We start from the raw sequence: 15,509 nt of genomic DNA on the forward strand, positions 1-15,509 counted from the left end.
CAGAGCGTGAGCAGGGAAGGGGTAGAGAGAGGGAAACACAGAATCCGAAGCAGACTCCAGGCTCTGAGCTGTCAGCACAGAGCCCAACGCGGGGCTCAAACTCGTGAACCGTGAGATCACGACCTGAGCCAAAGTCAGCCACTTAACCGACTGAGCCATCCAAGTGCCCCCCGAGAGAATTTTTAAATGCTAGCATCCAGTGCTGAATAAATACATAGTCTTTAAAAAAGGATCACTCTAACACACAGAAATCGGACATAATCATTCTGGGAAAAAAGTTGCATATATCTATAAAATGATGGTTAAAATATTCATACTCTTTGACCCAATAATTATGCCTCTATCAGGAACTAATCAATGGAAAAGTCTTTAGATACAAGGATGTTTGCTACTGCATGTTATAAGGCAAAAAAAGAAAAAGAAAAAAAAATTGTGTAACAACCTAAATGTCCTACATAAGGGAGTAAATAAACTGCAGCACATCCAAGTGATGAAATATTATCCTCCTACCGAAAAACAAACAAAAACATGTTTCTGAAGAGCACTCATAACATGGCAACACACCAAAAAGAGAACACCGAAAAAAGCAAAATACAAAACTGCATTTTCAGCCTGATGCCAATCATGTGTGCATGTGACTATGACTGAGTGAGCGAGTGAGTGAGTGTGTGTGTGTGTGTGTGTGTGTGTGTGTGTGTGAGAGAGAGAGAGAGAGAGAGAGAGACAGAGAGGCAGACTTTCTAGGTGATGAGATGAGGAGTGAAACATTTTCTTCTTTATGTTTTTCAGACTTTTCTACGTCTTCCACAAAGAAGATCTCCCTGAAACCAGCAACTGCCAAAGAGCCCGGCCCGCCCACGCCGCTGCCGCTCACGTGGATGGTGCGGTCCCCTCTGCTCCTCTCGCGATGGGCCTCCTCCAAGTCCTTCTCCAGTCTCTCTCTCTCCTGCTGCAGGCGGCTCAGCTCCTGGGTCACCTTCCTCACGCTCCTACGCAGTCGGTGGTTCTCCGCGCTCTTGTTGAGGTTTTCTGAGCGCAGCTGCACCAAAAGGGTGGCCTTGTCTAGCAGAGCAGGCTCACAATCCTCAGACCCCTACAAGAGGAGGGAGAGAGGGGAGACGAGCGGGTTTCTGGAGCGCACTAAACAGACTGCCTTGGGGTGGGGGGAGAGGAGTTGAGGAAGGAAAAGAAAAAGATGGACATAACCTCCAGGACGCAAAGCACAACTAACATGAAGATTTTGAAATAACACAGAGTAATGATTATGTTACGATGCTGATGTTAAGAGGGGAAAGGCTACAACCGGGTAAAAGTGCTGTGGTTTTTTTAAAAGACTGCAAGGAAAAGCACAGAATGTTAACAAAAGCTGGATCTGGGTGGGTACATAGAGCTGATTTCTTTCCTTCGCTTCTTTCAAACGTTCTGAGGTTACTGAGAATGTTCCTGTTACAATGGTTTAAAAAAAGAAAAACAACTTCATCGACTTGTTTTTACAAGGTAGAAAATGAAGAGTGCCACGTGACAAGCAGAGACAGATTCAAGCCGGCAATGCTCATGGAGCTGAGCCCAGCTCAAACCCAAAGTCATCTGGAGAAAGAGAAGTGGTCAGCATGGCAGTCCAGTGGCCACCTCGAGGAGCTGTAAGTTCAGCAGAGTGCAAGGGCTACTTGTGTCCAGAACATCCTTACTTCATTAATACACAGGTTAGTAGAAAAGAAAATAGGGGGCCTGGGTGGCTCAGTCGGTTGAGCGTCCAGCTCTGGGCTCAGGTCATGATCACACGGTTTGTGAGTTCGAGCCCCGCGTCGGGGTCTCTGCCGTCCGTGCGGAGCCTCTTACAGGTCCTCTGCCTCCCTCTCTCTCTGCCCCTCCCCTGCTTGAGGTCGCTCTCTTTCAAAATTTAAATGAACATTTAAAAAAAAAAAAAGGGGGAGTGCCTGGGTGGCTCAGTCGGTTAAGCGTCCGACTTCGGCTCAGGTCACGCTCTCGCGGTCCATGAGTTCAAGCCCCGCGTCGGGCTCTGGGCTGATGGCTCAGAGCCTGGAGCCTGCTTCTGATTCTGTATCTCCCTCTCTCTCTGCCCCTCCCCCGATCATGCTCTGTCTCTCTCGGTCTCAAAAATAAATAAACGTTAAAAAAAAATTTTTTTTTAAAAAAAAAAAGAAAGAAAATACATATGGGATTATCAAGCATTTGAAAAAATACTGTAACTCACCAATAATCAAACAGAGCAAATGAAAACAAGGTTTCATTTAACAAGACTGTTTTAATGAGAATATCCAGTGCTGGCAAACTTACTATGAAGCAACACAATTAATATTAACTTTTCAAGAACTGACCGAGCATCCAGCAGCCAAGAAATACACTGGCAGGAATGTAAACTGATGTGACTCCCTATGGACATACTATAGATAACAAGTGTGTGTGTACAGGATAAACATGTTCACACTCATCCTGATGATTCCATTCCCAGGACTCAATCTCACAGGAAGAGTCCAAAATATAGTGTAAGGAAAAGCCTTATGCCCAAAGTCATCCATCGCAGATTTACTTTAACAGGAAAAAAAATAAGAACCTAAACTGATAACATAGGAATATTCCAAGCCGTAATGTTATATAAAAAAAACAGAAGATTACATTGTGAGTCCTTTAAAAAATAAAATCTATGCCGAGGAGAAAGCAGAAAAAGAAAAACATCAAAATGTTAATAGTGGCTGGGGGATTTCCTGATTCCTTTTTTTTTTTTTTGTCTTTTTTTCCCTTCTTTCTGGTCTCCTGAAGGAAAATTTGAAGCATATGTAATACTTACAATCAGGAGAAAATAAACTTTCAGGGTTTTTATTTTTTTTACTGTTTATTTATTTTTGAGAGAGAGAGCGAGAGAGAGAAAGAGAGAGAAAGTGGGGGAGGGGCAGAGAGAGAGGGAGACACAGAATCCCAAGCAGGCTCCAGGCTCTGAGCTGTCAGCACAGAGCCCGATGCGGGGCTCGAACTCACGGACCGTGAGATCATGACCTGAGCCAAAGTCAGACACTTAACCGATTGAGCCACCCAGGCGCCCCATAAACTTTTAGTTTTTTTAATCTGCTCTTTAGATTAGACTAGGGCTCACGATGACGAGCTGTCAAGGGCTGTCAAGGCCACAACGCAGACTGTGGAGTAAAGGTACTGGCCCCAGCTTCTTGGCCTTCCCAGGAAACACTGCTAGTTAAGCCCTAGTTGTTAGGAGAGGTGGGTGGGCTGCAACCACAGTTCATCAGGGAGAGGTGGGGCTCTGCTGGTCCTGGGCCCCCACGGCCTAACCATCTGCTCCAATGCTTCCCCACTGCTATTCAGGACCCGGCAACAGAGACTGAGGGGGAGCCCCATTCACATTTCAAAGTGGGTTTTATAGAGGTTCTATTTCACTTTCCTTTAAAGTTAAAATTTTTAAAAAGAGTGGGAAACCTAGGTCACAAGACACCCCACCCCCAAAAAAAAAGTATTAGCAGGGGATGCCTGGGTAGCTCAGTCAGTTAAGCATCCAACTGTTGATTTCAGCTCAGGTCACGACCTCACCATTTCATGAGTTCAAGCTCTGAGTCGGGCTCTGCATTGGCAGTGCGGAGGATGCTTGGTATTCTCTCTCTCTCCTTCTCTCTCTGCCCCTCCCCAACTTGTGCTGTCTCTGTCTCTCTCAAAATAAATAAACTTTAAAAGAAAGTATTGGGGGGGGGCATCTGGGTGGCCCAGTCAGCTGAGCGTCTGACTTCAGCTCAGGTCATGATCGCACGGTCCGTGGGCTGGAGCCCCACGTCGGGCTGTGTGCTGACAGCTTGGAGCCTGGAGCCTGCTTCAGATTCTGTGTCTCCCTCTCTCTGCCCTTCCCCCACTTGTGCTCTCTCTCTCTCTCTCTCTCTCTCCCTGTCAAAAATAAATAAACTTTAAAGAAAAAAAAAGTATTGGGAATAATGCGTATTTAAATAAATACAAAAAACAAAAGAAGATAAATAATGATGGGAAAAACATTCAAAGTGAACAGTCTTCAGTTACCTTTTATTAAGCACTGATTACACGTGAGGAGCTAATCCAGGCACTTTTGAACACATCATACTCTATTTCTCATATCAACCCTACAAAGTACATATTAAGTAATGTCCCCATCTAAGCAACTCAGGCTCAGAACTGTTATCAGACCTGTCGTCAGACCATAAAATGATTCCATCTGGGATTCAAATGATTCCTAGGTCTGTGTTCTTTCCACAGCACTATACTGCCCTGCCCATTCCAGTGCAGATTCTAATTAATACCGATAAACTAGCAAGAATTAAAACAAGAAGACTGAATTCAAGGAGGGGAAGGTTAGAGACAGGAATGCTAATTAGAAGCTTGTTAAACACAGGCCAGCAATGTTGATGATTAAAATAACAGTTATTATAGGGGCACCTGGCTGGCTCAGTTGGTTGAGTGTCCAACTCTTGATTTTGGCTCAGGTCATGATCTCAGGGTAATGGGACTGAGCCCTGCGTCAGGCTCCTCATTGAGTGTGGAACCTGCTTAAGATTCTCTCTCTCTCTTTCTCTCTCTCCCTCCCTCCCTCCCTCCTTCCCTCTCCCCCCACCAGTAATGCTCTCTTGCTCTCTCTCTCTCTCAAAAAAAAAAAAAAAAGATTAATAGTTATTATAGAGTGATGGACATTCTGTGTCCAAATGATAACAGAGCCTGTTTAAAAAATTCAAATCCATACTCCCATAATAAAGATACTTTTCATGTTCAATTTTGCTTAAATGGCCCTTTGAGACACTTTTGAAGAGTTTTTTTTTAGCTTTTTCTGCATGACACCCTGCTTTCTGAATTCAATGCCATCAGTCAAGTGCTTAACGCAGGTGGCAAACATTTGGCACAATGAGACAGACATAGTCAGAAACTAGAGGCCAAGTATCATATTAGACAAATCACACTTCCCCGCCCGGCAGAAACATGATGAGTTTAATACAGAGACAGTCGCAGAGCCCAGAGTTCAAAGACCAGTTCTAGCTCTATGACTTGGAAGAAGTTTCCTGAAGTTCAGTTTCCTCATCTGTGAAATCTCGATTTCACGGGGTTGTTGTGAGGGTTAAATACGATAAAGTATTGCTTCCGTGAGTGCAAGATAAATACATCCAGTTTCCCCTCTGCCAGCACCTACTCCACTGTATTTCATTCCCAATCAAGAGATAATATGGAGAATTTCCTCCAAATGAAAAGCTATTTGCAGAATACCATTAGCGGAATTTGAAGAACTGACCAAAGTCACTACCATATTTTTGTGCCAGAAGATTATACCACCCACCTTAAGGATGCATTAACGTTTACTGAGTGACTACTTGCGCCCAGATACACTTTCTTGTGTAATCCTTGTAAGGATTATGTGACCTAAATGTGATTATCCAGATTTTACGATGGGTAAGCAGGCTGGCAGAGCTCAAATATCTCACCCGAGGCTACGGACGTAGTGAAGAACAGAGACAAGGTTCAAATTCACGTCCTACCCCATGTTCGCCCCAGTAAAAATAATACGGTGCATACGTACAGCAGACTACACGCAGCTGTTTAAAAAGGTAGTTTTAAAAGCATAGGAATAAACACACAAGTGCATGTCAAACTGCTGACATCTGAACAAGGTCCATACGTTGCACCAATGTCAGTGTCCTGGCTTCGATACTGTTACTAAAGTTATGGAAGACGTCACCTTTGGGAGAACCAGATAGAATATAGAGAAATCTACTGTACACAAGTCAACAATCATTTATATACATAACACACAAATATATGATAATATATAAAAATATATACAAATGATAGGAATATTAAATGAAAAAAGATTCTAGAACAAAATATGTATTATCATCCTGTCTGCTTTTTCAAAGGTTGTATGTATGTATATATGTATAAATACACATTGAAAGAGTCAAGGTATTAGTACTGAACATCTTTGGACATGAGTTTACTGGTGACATCTATTAACCTCTTTCCACTCTTTTAAGTATTTTACAATATGCAATTTTACTTTTCTAGCTAAGCAGGGCAGGGAGGGAAAATAATGCTACAGGTAGGCCCCACTTCTCAAACGTTCGCATTACACCACTTTGCTTTTACAAAAGACCTACAACGGAACCTGTTCTCGCTAACTAAAAGAAATCCAAAGACGATTTGCACTTCTATGACAAAAGGCACCAAGTCAAAGTCAGAGATCCAGAGAGCAATCTGGTGGCTGCCAGAAGAGAGAGGGGTGGAGGGATGGGCAAAAGAGGAGAATGGGATTAATCAAAGGTACAAACTTGAAGTTATAAAAAGGGTCACAAGGATGTAATGTACAGCACAGGGAATACAGTTAATAATGCTGTAACAACCACATGTGGTGACAGATGGTAACTAGATTTATTGTGATCACTTCGTAATACGTACCAACATTGAATCGCTCTGTTTTACACCTGAAACTAATATTGCGCGTCAACTAGGCTTCAATAAGAAAAAAATTTTTAATAAAAATGGCATTCGGCGTTGGTTTTGCAGCGAGCCATCCTAGCGGCAGCATGCGCCCAGAGCCGTGAGCGCAGCCCCACCAAGCCCCTTCCTTCCCTGGGAACTACATCGCGCATGTCGGGCCACCATAGCTCTGAATAGCGTCTTGTGAGCACCTGTGCTTTATCTTGATCTATCCTTTATATCTGTTAGCAAGATGTGCCCTTGGATGTCAGGAAAGCCTAAAAAAAGAGAGGTTGTTTTTCGTGTCTGAGAATGCTCAAAAATTTTTCCATGGAAATTACTGGTAATTGCTTCTTTGTTTTATGCCACGCTGGCTTCCGAAGATTTCACGGGAAAGCTCTACTTTTCAGCAGCAGGGGAAACCTGTATTCCAACTGTGAAAATATGTGTTTCTGGTGGGCCTGGAGGTAGCACCACGCAGCCCACACTGTAACCTGGCCAGAGTCACACCCGTGATTAGAATCCACGTCTGTGCATCGTGGCAACCACTCCAAGAATTCGAGTATCACTGCTGTCGTTTCAACGTTGGACCTAATGCCAACCCTGTGAGCCTCGGCTATTCTACTCACGCTGCAAATCATGAGTAGTTCAAATTACACGGCATCCCCAAAAGGTTCCAATATGTGAAAGAAAATGCATTTTCAAGTGTCTGTGCAACATTCAAACTCCGTCGACCTCATAACGGAACAGCCAACATAAGCATACTACGCGCCTTTACCCACACACACACACACAATCAGAATAGCGGCAAGGACACAGATTTTGGAGCCAGACTTGAGTTCAAGTTCTGACAACCTGCCAAGCCAGTAAACCTACTCCCTCCATGGGTAAGGATGCAAGGAACAGCAAGCAGGCACCGAGAATCAGAGCACTTTCAACACTGTGTGACGTCTGTATCTCGCAAGACAAGAAACCCGGCCAACACCGTAAGTGACAAGACCCCCAAAATCATTCTGAGAGTCCTTCGATTAGGACAGAGAGTTATGAAACTAGTAAATGCATGTGATAAATCTGGGTAACATTTGTTTTTCATTTTTGTTTCACTAAGTTTATTATTTTGAGGCAGAGCGAGCATGAGCAGGGGAGGAGCAGAGAGAAAGGGAGGGAGAGAATCAGAAGCAGGCTCCGCGCAATGTCACACGGAGCCCGGCGAGGAGCTCGATCTCACGAACCGCAAGATCATGACCCGAGCTGAAATCAAGAGTCCACTGCGTAAGCAACGGAGCCACTCAGGCACCCCAACCTGGGGACCATTTAAATGTATAAGACGACTTTCTTTCCTTCAAGGCCCAACATAACAAGTAAAATACCACAGTGATTACAAGGATGTCTGTCTGGTCCCTCTGCTTGTCAACTACCGACATAGTTTGTTTTTTTTTTTTTCTCAAGCAGTGGGAAATATCACTGGTTTTCCCTAAGAATTCAGCTTTTAAAACTTGTCATTTTCCAAAGTTGGGGGGTTGGGGGGCCTCAGTGTAAACTATAGTCTTGGCTCCATCTCATGAAGCAAATGTTGGGAGAAGGCAAATCTGAGACTCCAAAGGCAGAGATATGCCTATGCTTCTCATGCACCATGATTTAAACCAAACTACCTCAATTATTCTTACCTGTGAACCAGAACTCTGCAAAAGATAAGAATGTGGGATATGAATCTGAGGGATCAGACAGTCTTAAATTAGATTTGACTTCTAACTTCTACATTATAACCAAAACTAACATGGGGGGAGAGGTGGCAGGGAGAGCTCTAGGCAGTGTGGTCTCTAATGACTCGTTATTAGTAACAGGGATACACCGTAGAGGGAAATTAGAAACATGGGAAGAAAATATTAAAATGGAAAACACAGAACTAAAATCAGCCAGAAAGAGGGAACATCAAGGAGGCGGCCTGCAGGAGTCGTTAGAGTGCAATGTTGGGAGAAAAAAAGGAGAAAAGGCAGGTTAAGTCATCAAGATACGGAAGTGATACCTGGCAGAGAGCGGTTGGATTAAAGAAGCCAGGTGAGGGGACGGGGGTTGGGGGCGGGCGGCGGTAAAAGCACAGGCTTGGGGGTGAGCCTGGCTCTGGGGCAAATCCTAGCTCTCTCAGTCCCCAGTTCTGTGACCCTATGCGGGGTACTTGACTCTCTGAACATGGATATTAACAGTGCCTACTGCACGGTGTGCTGTCCAGATCCCTTGAGCTAATCCAGAGAGAGCACTCAGCACAGCGCACGGCACATAGTATGTGTTCAGTAACTCCCTGCTGTTACTATTAGCAATTACTACATTTAAATCCCGGCCCTGCCACTTGCGAACTGCGTGACAGTGAATAAGCTGCACACCCTCCCTGAGCTTCAAAAACCCCACAGATACGGCGGGATGATGACGGCCGTCCCCGCAAGATTGTGAAGGTCAGTTGAGGTAACCACACATCCGGCACAGTCTACCACTGGCACGAGTAACCTCGGCAGTCCTCGCTGCGGGGGTGGCTGTTGTCATGCTGAGGAGGGGGCCGGAGAGGCCTCCAGAGCTGGCAAAGGACACCCTTCGATTAGACTGAGAACTCCATTTCTAAAGGCCACTGGGTGTTCTCTCTGGTTCCTTTCAGCTGCAAAGTGCCGACCTCCCCAGGAGTAAGGACCGGGCAGACGGCTGCTTCAACCAAAGCGAACACTTACCTGCAATTTCTGTGTCTCCGCTTTCTGGGGCACCTTTGTGGCTTCGGCAAAGGCAGCACTGAGCTCTTGGATTTCAGCGTTAAGGTCTCCCACCTGGGTAAGAACAACAGCAGCCGAGTGTGCACCCGGACTCTCCTCTCTGCGCCCAACTCAAGCGCTCTCCCTGCTGAACTTCTCATCAAGGGCTTCGTAGTTAGGGAAGACGTGAAGTCAGAAAGGGGGCGACTTCCACTTTGGCCGCTGAAGAGCTGGATAACCTCAGGCAAGGTACTTAATCTCTCTGAGACTCAACTCCCACAGCTCGAAAATGAGGACACCACGACTCACCCACCTCCGGCATCGCTGGGCTAAATGAAGTGACGGGTTCTGGCGCTACAACCACGCCCGGCTGAGGCGAAGCGCTACTCTCATCGGCGTCCACAGAGATGGCCCAGCCAACGACCTGGCCTGGCCATTCCCACGATCTCGCATCCTCTAGTGACCTTCTCCCGTACCCCGGTCAGCAGTGACTCCCGTGGCCACGCGCCGGACTTCACCGGCACCCAGAACTGCCCCTCCGCCGGTCCCACTCCACGCTGAAGGTCTCCAACTCCCGCGGGGCCCGAACTCCCACGTTACGCAATGACATAAACTAGGACTACTGGTAACAGGAGCCAAAGCTCCGCCACGCCTCACACCGGCAACCCCTCAAACTCTGCCCCGGTTACCTTCTTCAGCGCTACACTTTCCCGGGTAGCTCCACCCTCCTGCGGCCACTCCTGGCTCCTTCGTGCATTTCTCTCCCCGTCCCTGAAACTCCAATGTCCCCCGTGGCCCCGTCCTCAGCCTCGTTCTCTGCCTGCCACACGCTCCCAGGACAGGGAGGCCGGCTCTTAGAGTCTGAACTCACACCTGAGCTCTCTCCAAGCTTGAGACCTGCACGCCTGCCTGCCGCCTGGACGCGCCATCCTGACGGTCCACGAGCTCCTCAAAGTCAACGCTCTCTGAACAGACGCGTCACCTCCATCGCCACACGCACCTTGCCATCACAGTCCGTTTTCTCTGCTGTCCACTGAATTGGTGGCACCTCCGTACCCCAGTCAGGCCACCCGGACACCCGGAAGTCATCCTCCACTGCCCCGTGTCTCGAGTCCTACATCTCTGCAGCAAACTTCCCCAGATCCACCTCTACTCTCTAATTATTCCTGGCTATTTCTGATCTCATTTCCTGAATAAGCCCTGCCCTTCCGCTCCTACTTAGCGGTGGCCACTGCTCTAGCTCAGTCTTTCTGGGCTCTCGCCTCTGCTACCGGCCTCCCTGCCTCCATCCTCTACCTCCCGCAATCCTCCCTCCAGACACAGGCTGAGACCCCGCCAAAGTGCAAACGTGGCCACCCCCCTCCTTTTAGGAGCCTGCAGCCCCAAACGACTACTTGCGCCCCCACCGGCTGGCCCCACGCGACCTCACAGCCCCTCCTTGGCCTCACTTCAGTCCTGCACCTGGTGCGCTGACCACCTCGAAATGCGTTTGGTCCCACAAACCCCCATCAGGCTCTTTCCTAACCTACTGCCTTAACCAACGTTCTCCCCTCTGCCTCCCCTTCCAGCCCAACTGCTATTCATCCTGCGAGATATGGCTCAGACGCCTTCTCCTCCAAGCACCAGTCCCCACATACACACCCGAATCGGGGCCAGGCCCCCCGCCCTCCACTTGCACGGCCCCCCCTCTCCCCCGCACGGCCCTCAGTCACCACACCTTTGCCCTGTGTTTCACCCTCACCAGACCTGAGAGCAGAGCTGGGTTTTCTTCTCTGTATCTGTGCCTGGCTCAGTTACTGAGAAACAGCAGACTGCTATACTAACAATAATCAGGGAATAATAACATTATGGCATGGAACCATCACTGGCCGCAACCTTGGATCCCAAAGGCAACGACCCAGGGAGCTAACTGTTCACGGTCATGGCCTCGCCTCCCAAGTCCTTCACCTCAACCTTGCCATCTTCCTAAACGACTGGGCATTGTCCAACAGGGTGGCCATGGGCCACCTACTACCTGTGTGGCTGGACACTTGAAATCTGGTCAGTCTGGAACGAGACGTGCTACGAGCACACACGGGCTTCAGAGATGGCATTAAGACCAAAAAGACGTTAATACCTCATTACTACTCCTGTTTTATTGATTACATGCTGAAATGATGGATGTATTATCGAAGTTAATTTCACTTGTTTCTTTTCACTTTTAACGTAGCTCCTAGAAAATTCAAATGTCCCCACGTGACTCACACAGTATGTTTATTGGACAGCACTAAATCGGACACTCCAGAAAAGTTTCAAGTGGACTAAAGGACCCTTTCCGCACTTCCTATGCTCATCCCAGCTCTCTTAGAAACTTTTCCCCCAAAGCTAAACGTGCAGGGACACGACAGGACAGCCACAGAAGCTAATAAAGAAAAAGCTCACTTTGAGTGTATCAGACATACCACATACCTCTTTTTCCTTTGACTTTAATGCCATGGTTAGACCCTGAATGGCTTTGTCCCTCTTTAAACTATTTTTCTTTTCTGTAGCAATCTCTCTTTCCTTCTCTCGCAGGTCCTCCTGAAGTGCCTAAATTAGATTAGAAAAAGATTCACTAAGTTGATGCGTTCCAACCAAAATGCACCGTAAATATATCTGTGAGAGCACACTCAAACGCAGTTATTCTATCTTATTCCTGTCACCCTGTGATTAATGTTCCCAAGTAGAGCTGAACGCAGTGGCGGCAGCTCCCAGCTACGCTGTTAGCGCTCACGGCAACAGGGCCGGGCGACAAGAAGGGGATCAGATCAGTTAAGACGATGACAGCTCCTCCTGTGGGAAGGACTCCAATGCCTTCTGGAATTTGAATGCAGTCACATCAGAGGCTTTCAAACCGTACCAGGTTATTTGGGGGAAATAACAGATCATTAATTTCATTCCTTAATGCTACAAAAGCTAGCAGAGAATTTGGTTTGATGGAGACTGAACATATACATTTCCGGTCTGAGTTCATCTCTAAAGATAATCACGCTGCCTCCCTCCCGGGCTATTGCGAGGATCAAATGAGATAATGGACGGAGAGCACTTTCTAAGCTGGCAGGCGCCTTATAAATGCCGGCCGCTGTGAGCGGGGGACCCGGAGCGATGGTTTTGGAACCACACTGGCAGGTCCGGATCCCCGCGAGACCTCTTCCAAGCTACACGATCTTGGGACAGGGCCCTCCCCTCGCTGAGCCTCGCGTGCCCCATCTGCACAATGGGAATGCCTACTTCACAGAATCACTGCCAAGACGGAGAAACCTTCTCTGAAGTACCGAAAGCCTGACTGGCACACGCCGGCATTCCAGGAGTGACAGCTGCTGTCACGCCCAACCGTCTACTGCACTCAGAATAAAGCAAAGAGGCAAGGATAAATCTTCAATACGTTTTTAAAAATTTTATCAACATACCTGGATCCTCTCTTCAAAGCGCTGTCTCTCCTTCTGGAGCTCCATTTGTACAGCCTAAGAAAAGGCATTAATTGGCACCTGGAAGGGACTCCCAATACAACAGCTTCCCCAGAACAATTAGAACGAGCATCTCATTTCCGGACTTTTCCACACTGCCGTGGAAGGCACGGAAATAAGTGCCCATTCCTCTCTGTCTCACCTGGAGTCCCACCCGAGTGAAGAGAAACGGAAAAACAAGCAACCCACACGGATGGGTCGCCAGCCCCACAGACAGTCAACCACGGGGCCGCCGACAACGAAAAGGGCAGCTAAAGAAAGGGCCCAGGGTTAAAAAGAGGAGCAGCAGGGGCGCCTGGGTGGCTCAGTCGGTTGAGCATCCGACTTCGGCTCAGATCATGATCTCACGGTTTGTGGGTCTGAGCCCCACATCGGGCTCTGGGCTGACGGCTCAGAGCCTGGAGCCTGCTTTGGATTCTGTGTCTCCCTCTCTCTCTGCCCCTCCCCTGCTCGTTCTCACTCTCTCCCTCAAAAAAAAAAAAAAAAAAAGAGGAGCAGGAGACGAGGGCTGATTAGTTTTCCAGCAGAAAACTAACCAGTGAGGCTGCAGAAATCACTGCTGTAATAGGAACAAAGAGGACTCTGCTCCATAAAAAATCAAGACTTTTCCTGAACATCCCATATCAGGAATGTACCACATGCAGCAGCCATCCCTGGCCCAACAAAAACAGGAGGGTATCAGCGAGGCCCGCTGCACCCCCAGGCCCGGCCCCACTCCCGCAGCTTGCTCTGGAGACTGCCTAGGGGAGGGATGGCCTCTGGGGGGCTCGGGGGCTGCCACTACCCACCCACCTCTTAGCGCCTAGGAAAATACAACTCCTCTGAGCCCGTTTCTAAATTCCATGAGGGGACAGTGACCTCGACCTCGCAGAGTGGCCAGAAGGACTCAAGGAGGTTCCACGCAGAAGCCCTTCGCCGGCCGCCAGGCCCAACACAAGTGAGTCCCCTTCCCCCCACTGCCTCTAACCGCACAGGTGAAACAGGGACTAAGTTTTATCCCAAGAAAACCCAAAGGATGGAAATAAAGTCTCTGGGCGACGAGAAATCAACACACAGTAAAACAGAGGCAAGCAAGTATGGACTGTTCTGTTAGCCAACCCTATATAAACATGAGGCTGGAAGGAAAAAACAAGCCAGGGCCCCTGACAAAGGAGGTGCCTGCTAATTCCTCAGCTGCCGGGGAGCTAATATTTGGAAGCAGTCTGCGTGTGACCCGTGGGGACCGAATGTGCATCCCATCTGCCACAGAGGAGTCTGGTCTGCTAATTAAAGTCCCCCTTCACACCCCATCGCCTCACCTCAGCGTCTCTCTCCTTTTCTCCCCTTGGAGCGGCAGAAAGTCCTCGGAGCTCTCCAGATGACATGCTCTCATCAGGACATGCCATCTGAGATTTCTCCTCTTGAAGGCACTGAATTAAAGCTTCTTTGCTCTTCAAAGACAGCTTCAACTCCTCAATCAGTCTAAAAGCGAACAAAATTTAAATATTAATTCTAAGCTGTTCTCCTAGCTCAGTGGAGCAGGAGGAGGCAGGAAATGGGGCCAAACATCTTCAAAGTAGACATGTCCAATGACTGAACAGAAATGGAATCGCATTTTGCTGGTGGGAGAGTAAGGGTCAGACGCGTGTGACATTAACTGTGCCCTCACCTCCAGCCTGGCCCCGGCAGATCCAACCTCTGAGCCACCAGACTAGGGTCTGATCAAGCCACACCCGTGCTCAGACTTTCGACAGCCCCCACCACCGACGGCAGCGGACTGCTCATGGGTTTTTTTTGGCTTTTTTGTTTGTTTGTTTTTTTGGCCAAGAATCCTCTCTGCAAAAAAAATCAGGCACTGAAACCTGAACAGACACGACCGATAAAGTGGAACTGTCCCGGTGAGCCGGCAAAAACAGACAATCTCTCTCCTCGGCCTCTCGGGGCAAAGTTTAAAATACACTGATGTTCAAGATAAAGGCCAAGCTCGTGAGCAAAGCATTCGAGGCCCCCAGCTCTTCGGGCCTAGAAGCTGAGAAGCCCCGCTGGCGGCTGCGGTCTCATCCCTCGCAGGAGGCCGCTGCCTGCTGCCTCACCGCCCAGCAGCCTCCCTTCCAGCTCTTTCCAGAAGCCAGGCTGTTTTGTGCCTCCAGACCTCCACTCACACCTGCCCCTCCACCTGGAATGCCCCTCTCGGTGCCATCCACATCTAAGACACACCCAGCACCCGGCCAGTTACTCCAGGCGGTGCCTGTCCCCAAGGAAACCGTGCCGACCACAGCCCGTGTCCCCCTCGGGTACAGCTGAACACCTTCTCGGGGCCACCACATTACGCTTCCCTGACCGTGGCCAAGTTATCCGACCTCTCTGAGTCCACATTTCCTCGCTACAAAATGGCTTTCACCTGCTCATGTGGATAAGCGATAAAATATTTGAAACAGCCCTACATACCTCCAGGCAGATAGCACAACTCAACATAGGGCAGTTGCTATATTACTTTTCTTTTTTAACATCCAACAATTAGCATTCTCTGAGAAAACCCTCAGAAGGGCCTTTCCATATCTGAGCCTCGAAAGGAACGTGAATGGTAGGAAGACAGCAAGGGTTTTAGTAAGAGTCCGAGAGCGGGATGCCTGGGGGGTGGCTCGGTCAGTTAAGCATCGACTTCAGCTCAGGTCGTGATCTCACGGTTCATGGGTTCAGGCCCCACATCGGGCTCTCTGCTATCAGCACAGAGCCCACTTTTGATCCTCTGTCTCCCTCTCTCTGTCCTTCCCCCTTTCACACACTCTCTCTCAAAAAATAAATAAATACACATTTTAAAAAAACAAAAAACAAAGAAACAAGAGTCAGAGAGCTTCCCTGG

At 48.2% G+C, this 15,509-nt stretch overlaps 1 protein-coding gene across 6 annotated transcripts in view; it reads right to left on the minus strand.

The window, feature by feature from the left end:
* CDK5RAP2 (CDK5 regulatory subunit associated protein 2) overlaps positions 1-15,509 on the minus strand; it is a 170,294-nt gene that overhangs the window by 109,749 nt on the left and 45,036 nt on the right. For 3 of the 6 annotated variants that reach the window (XM_042913938.1, XM_042913939.1, XM_042913936.1), the window contains exons 8-12: positions 13,966-14,128; positions 12,611-12,664; positions 11,631-11,750; positions 9,165-9,257; positions 875-1,093 (exon numbers count right to left, since the gene is read on the minus strand). In XM_042913938.1, coding sequence (XP_042769872.1) covers positions 875-1,093; positions 9,165-9,257; positions 11,631-11,750; positions 12,611-12,664; positions 13,966-14,128 — 649 coding nt within the window. The remainder of the gene's footprint in view (positions 1-874; positions 1,094-9,164; positions 9,258-11,630; positions 11,751-12,610; positions 12,665-13,965; positions 14,129-15,509) is intronic. The other 3 variants (XM_042913937.1, XM_042913940.1, XM_042913941.1) reach the window with 3 other exon arrangements.

This window comes from Panthera leo, chromosome D4 (genome assembly GCF_018350215.1).
Source record: "Panthera leo isolate Ple1 chromosome D4, P.leo_Ple1_pat1.1, whole genome shotgun sequence".
In the NCBI taxonomy this organism is placed as follows: domain Eukaryota; kingdom Metazoa; phylum Chordata; class Mammalia; order Carnivora; family Felidae; genus Panthera; species Panthera leo.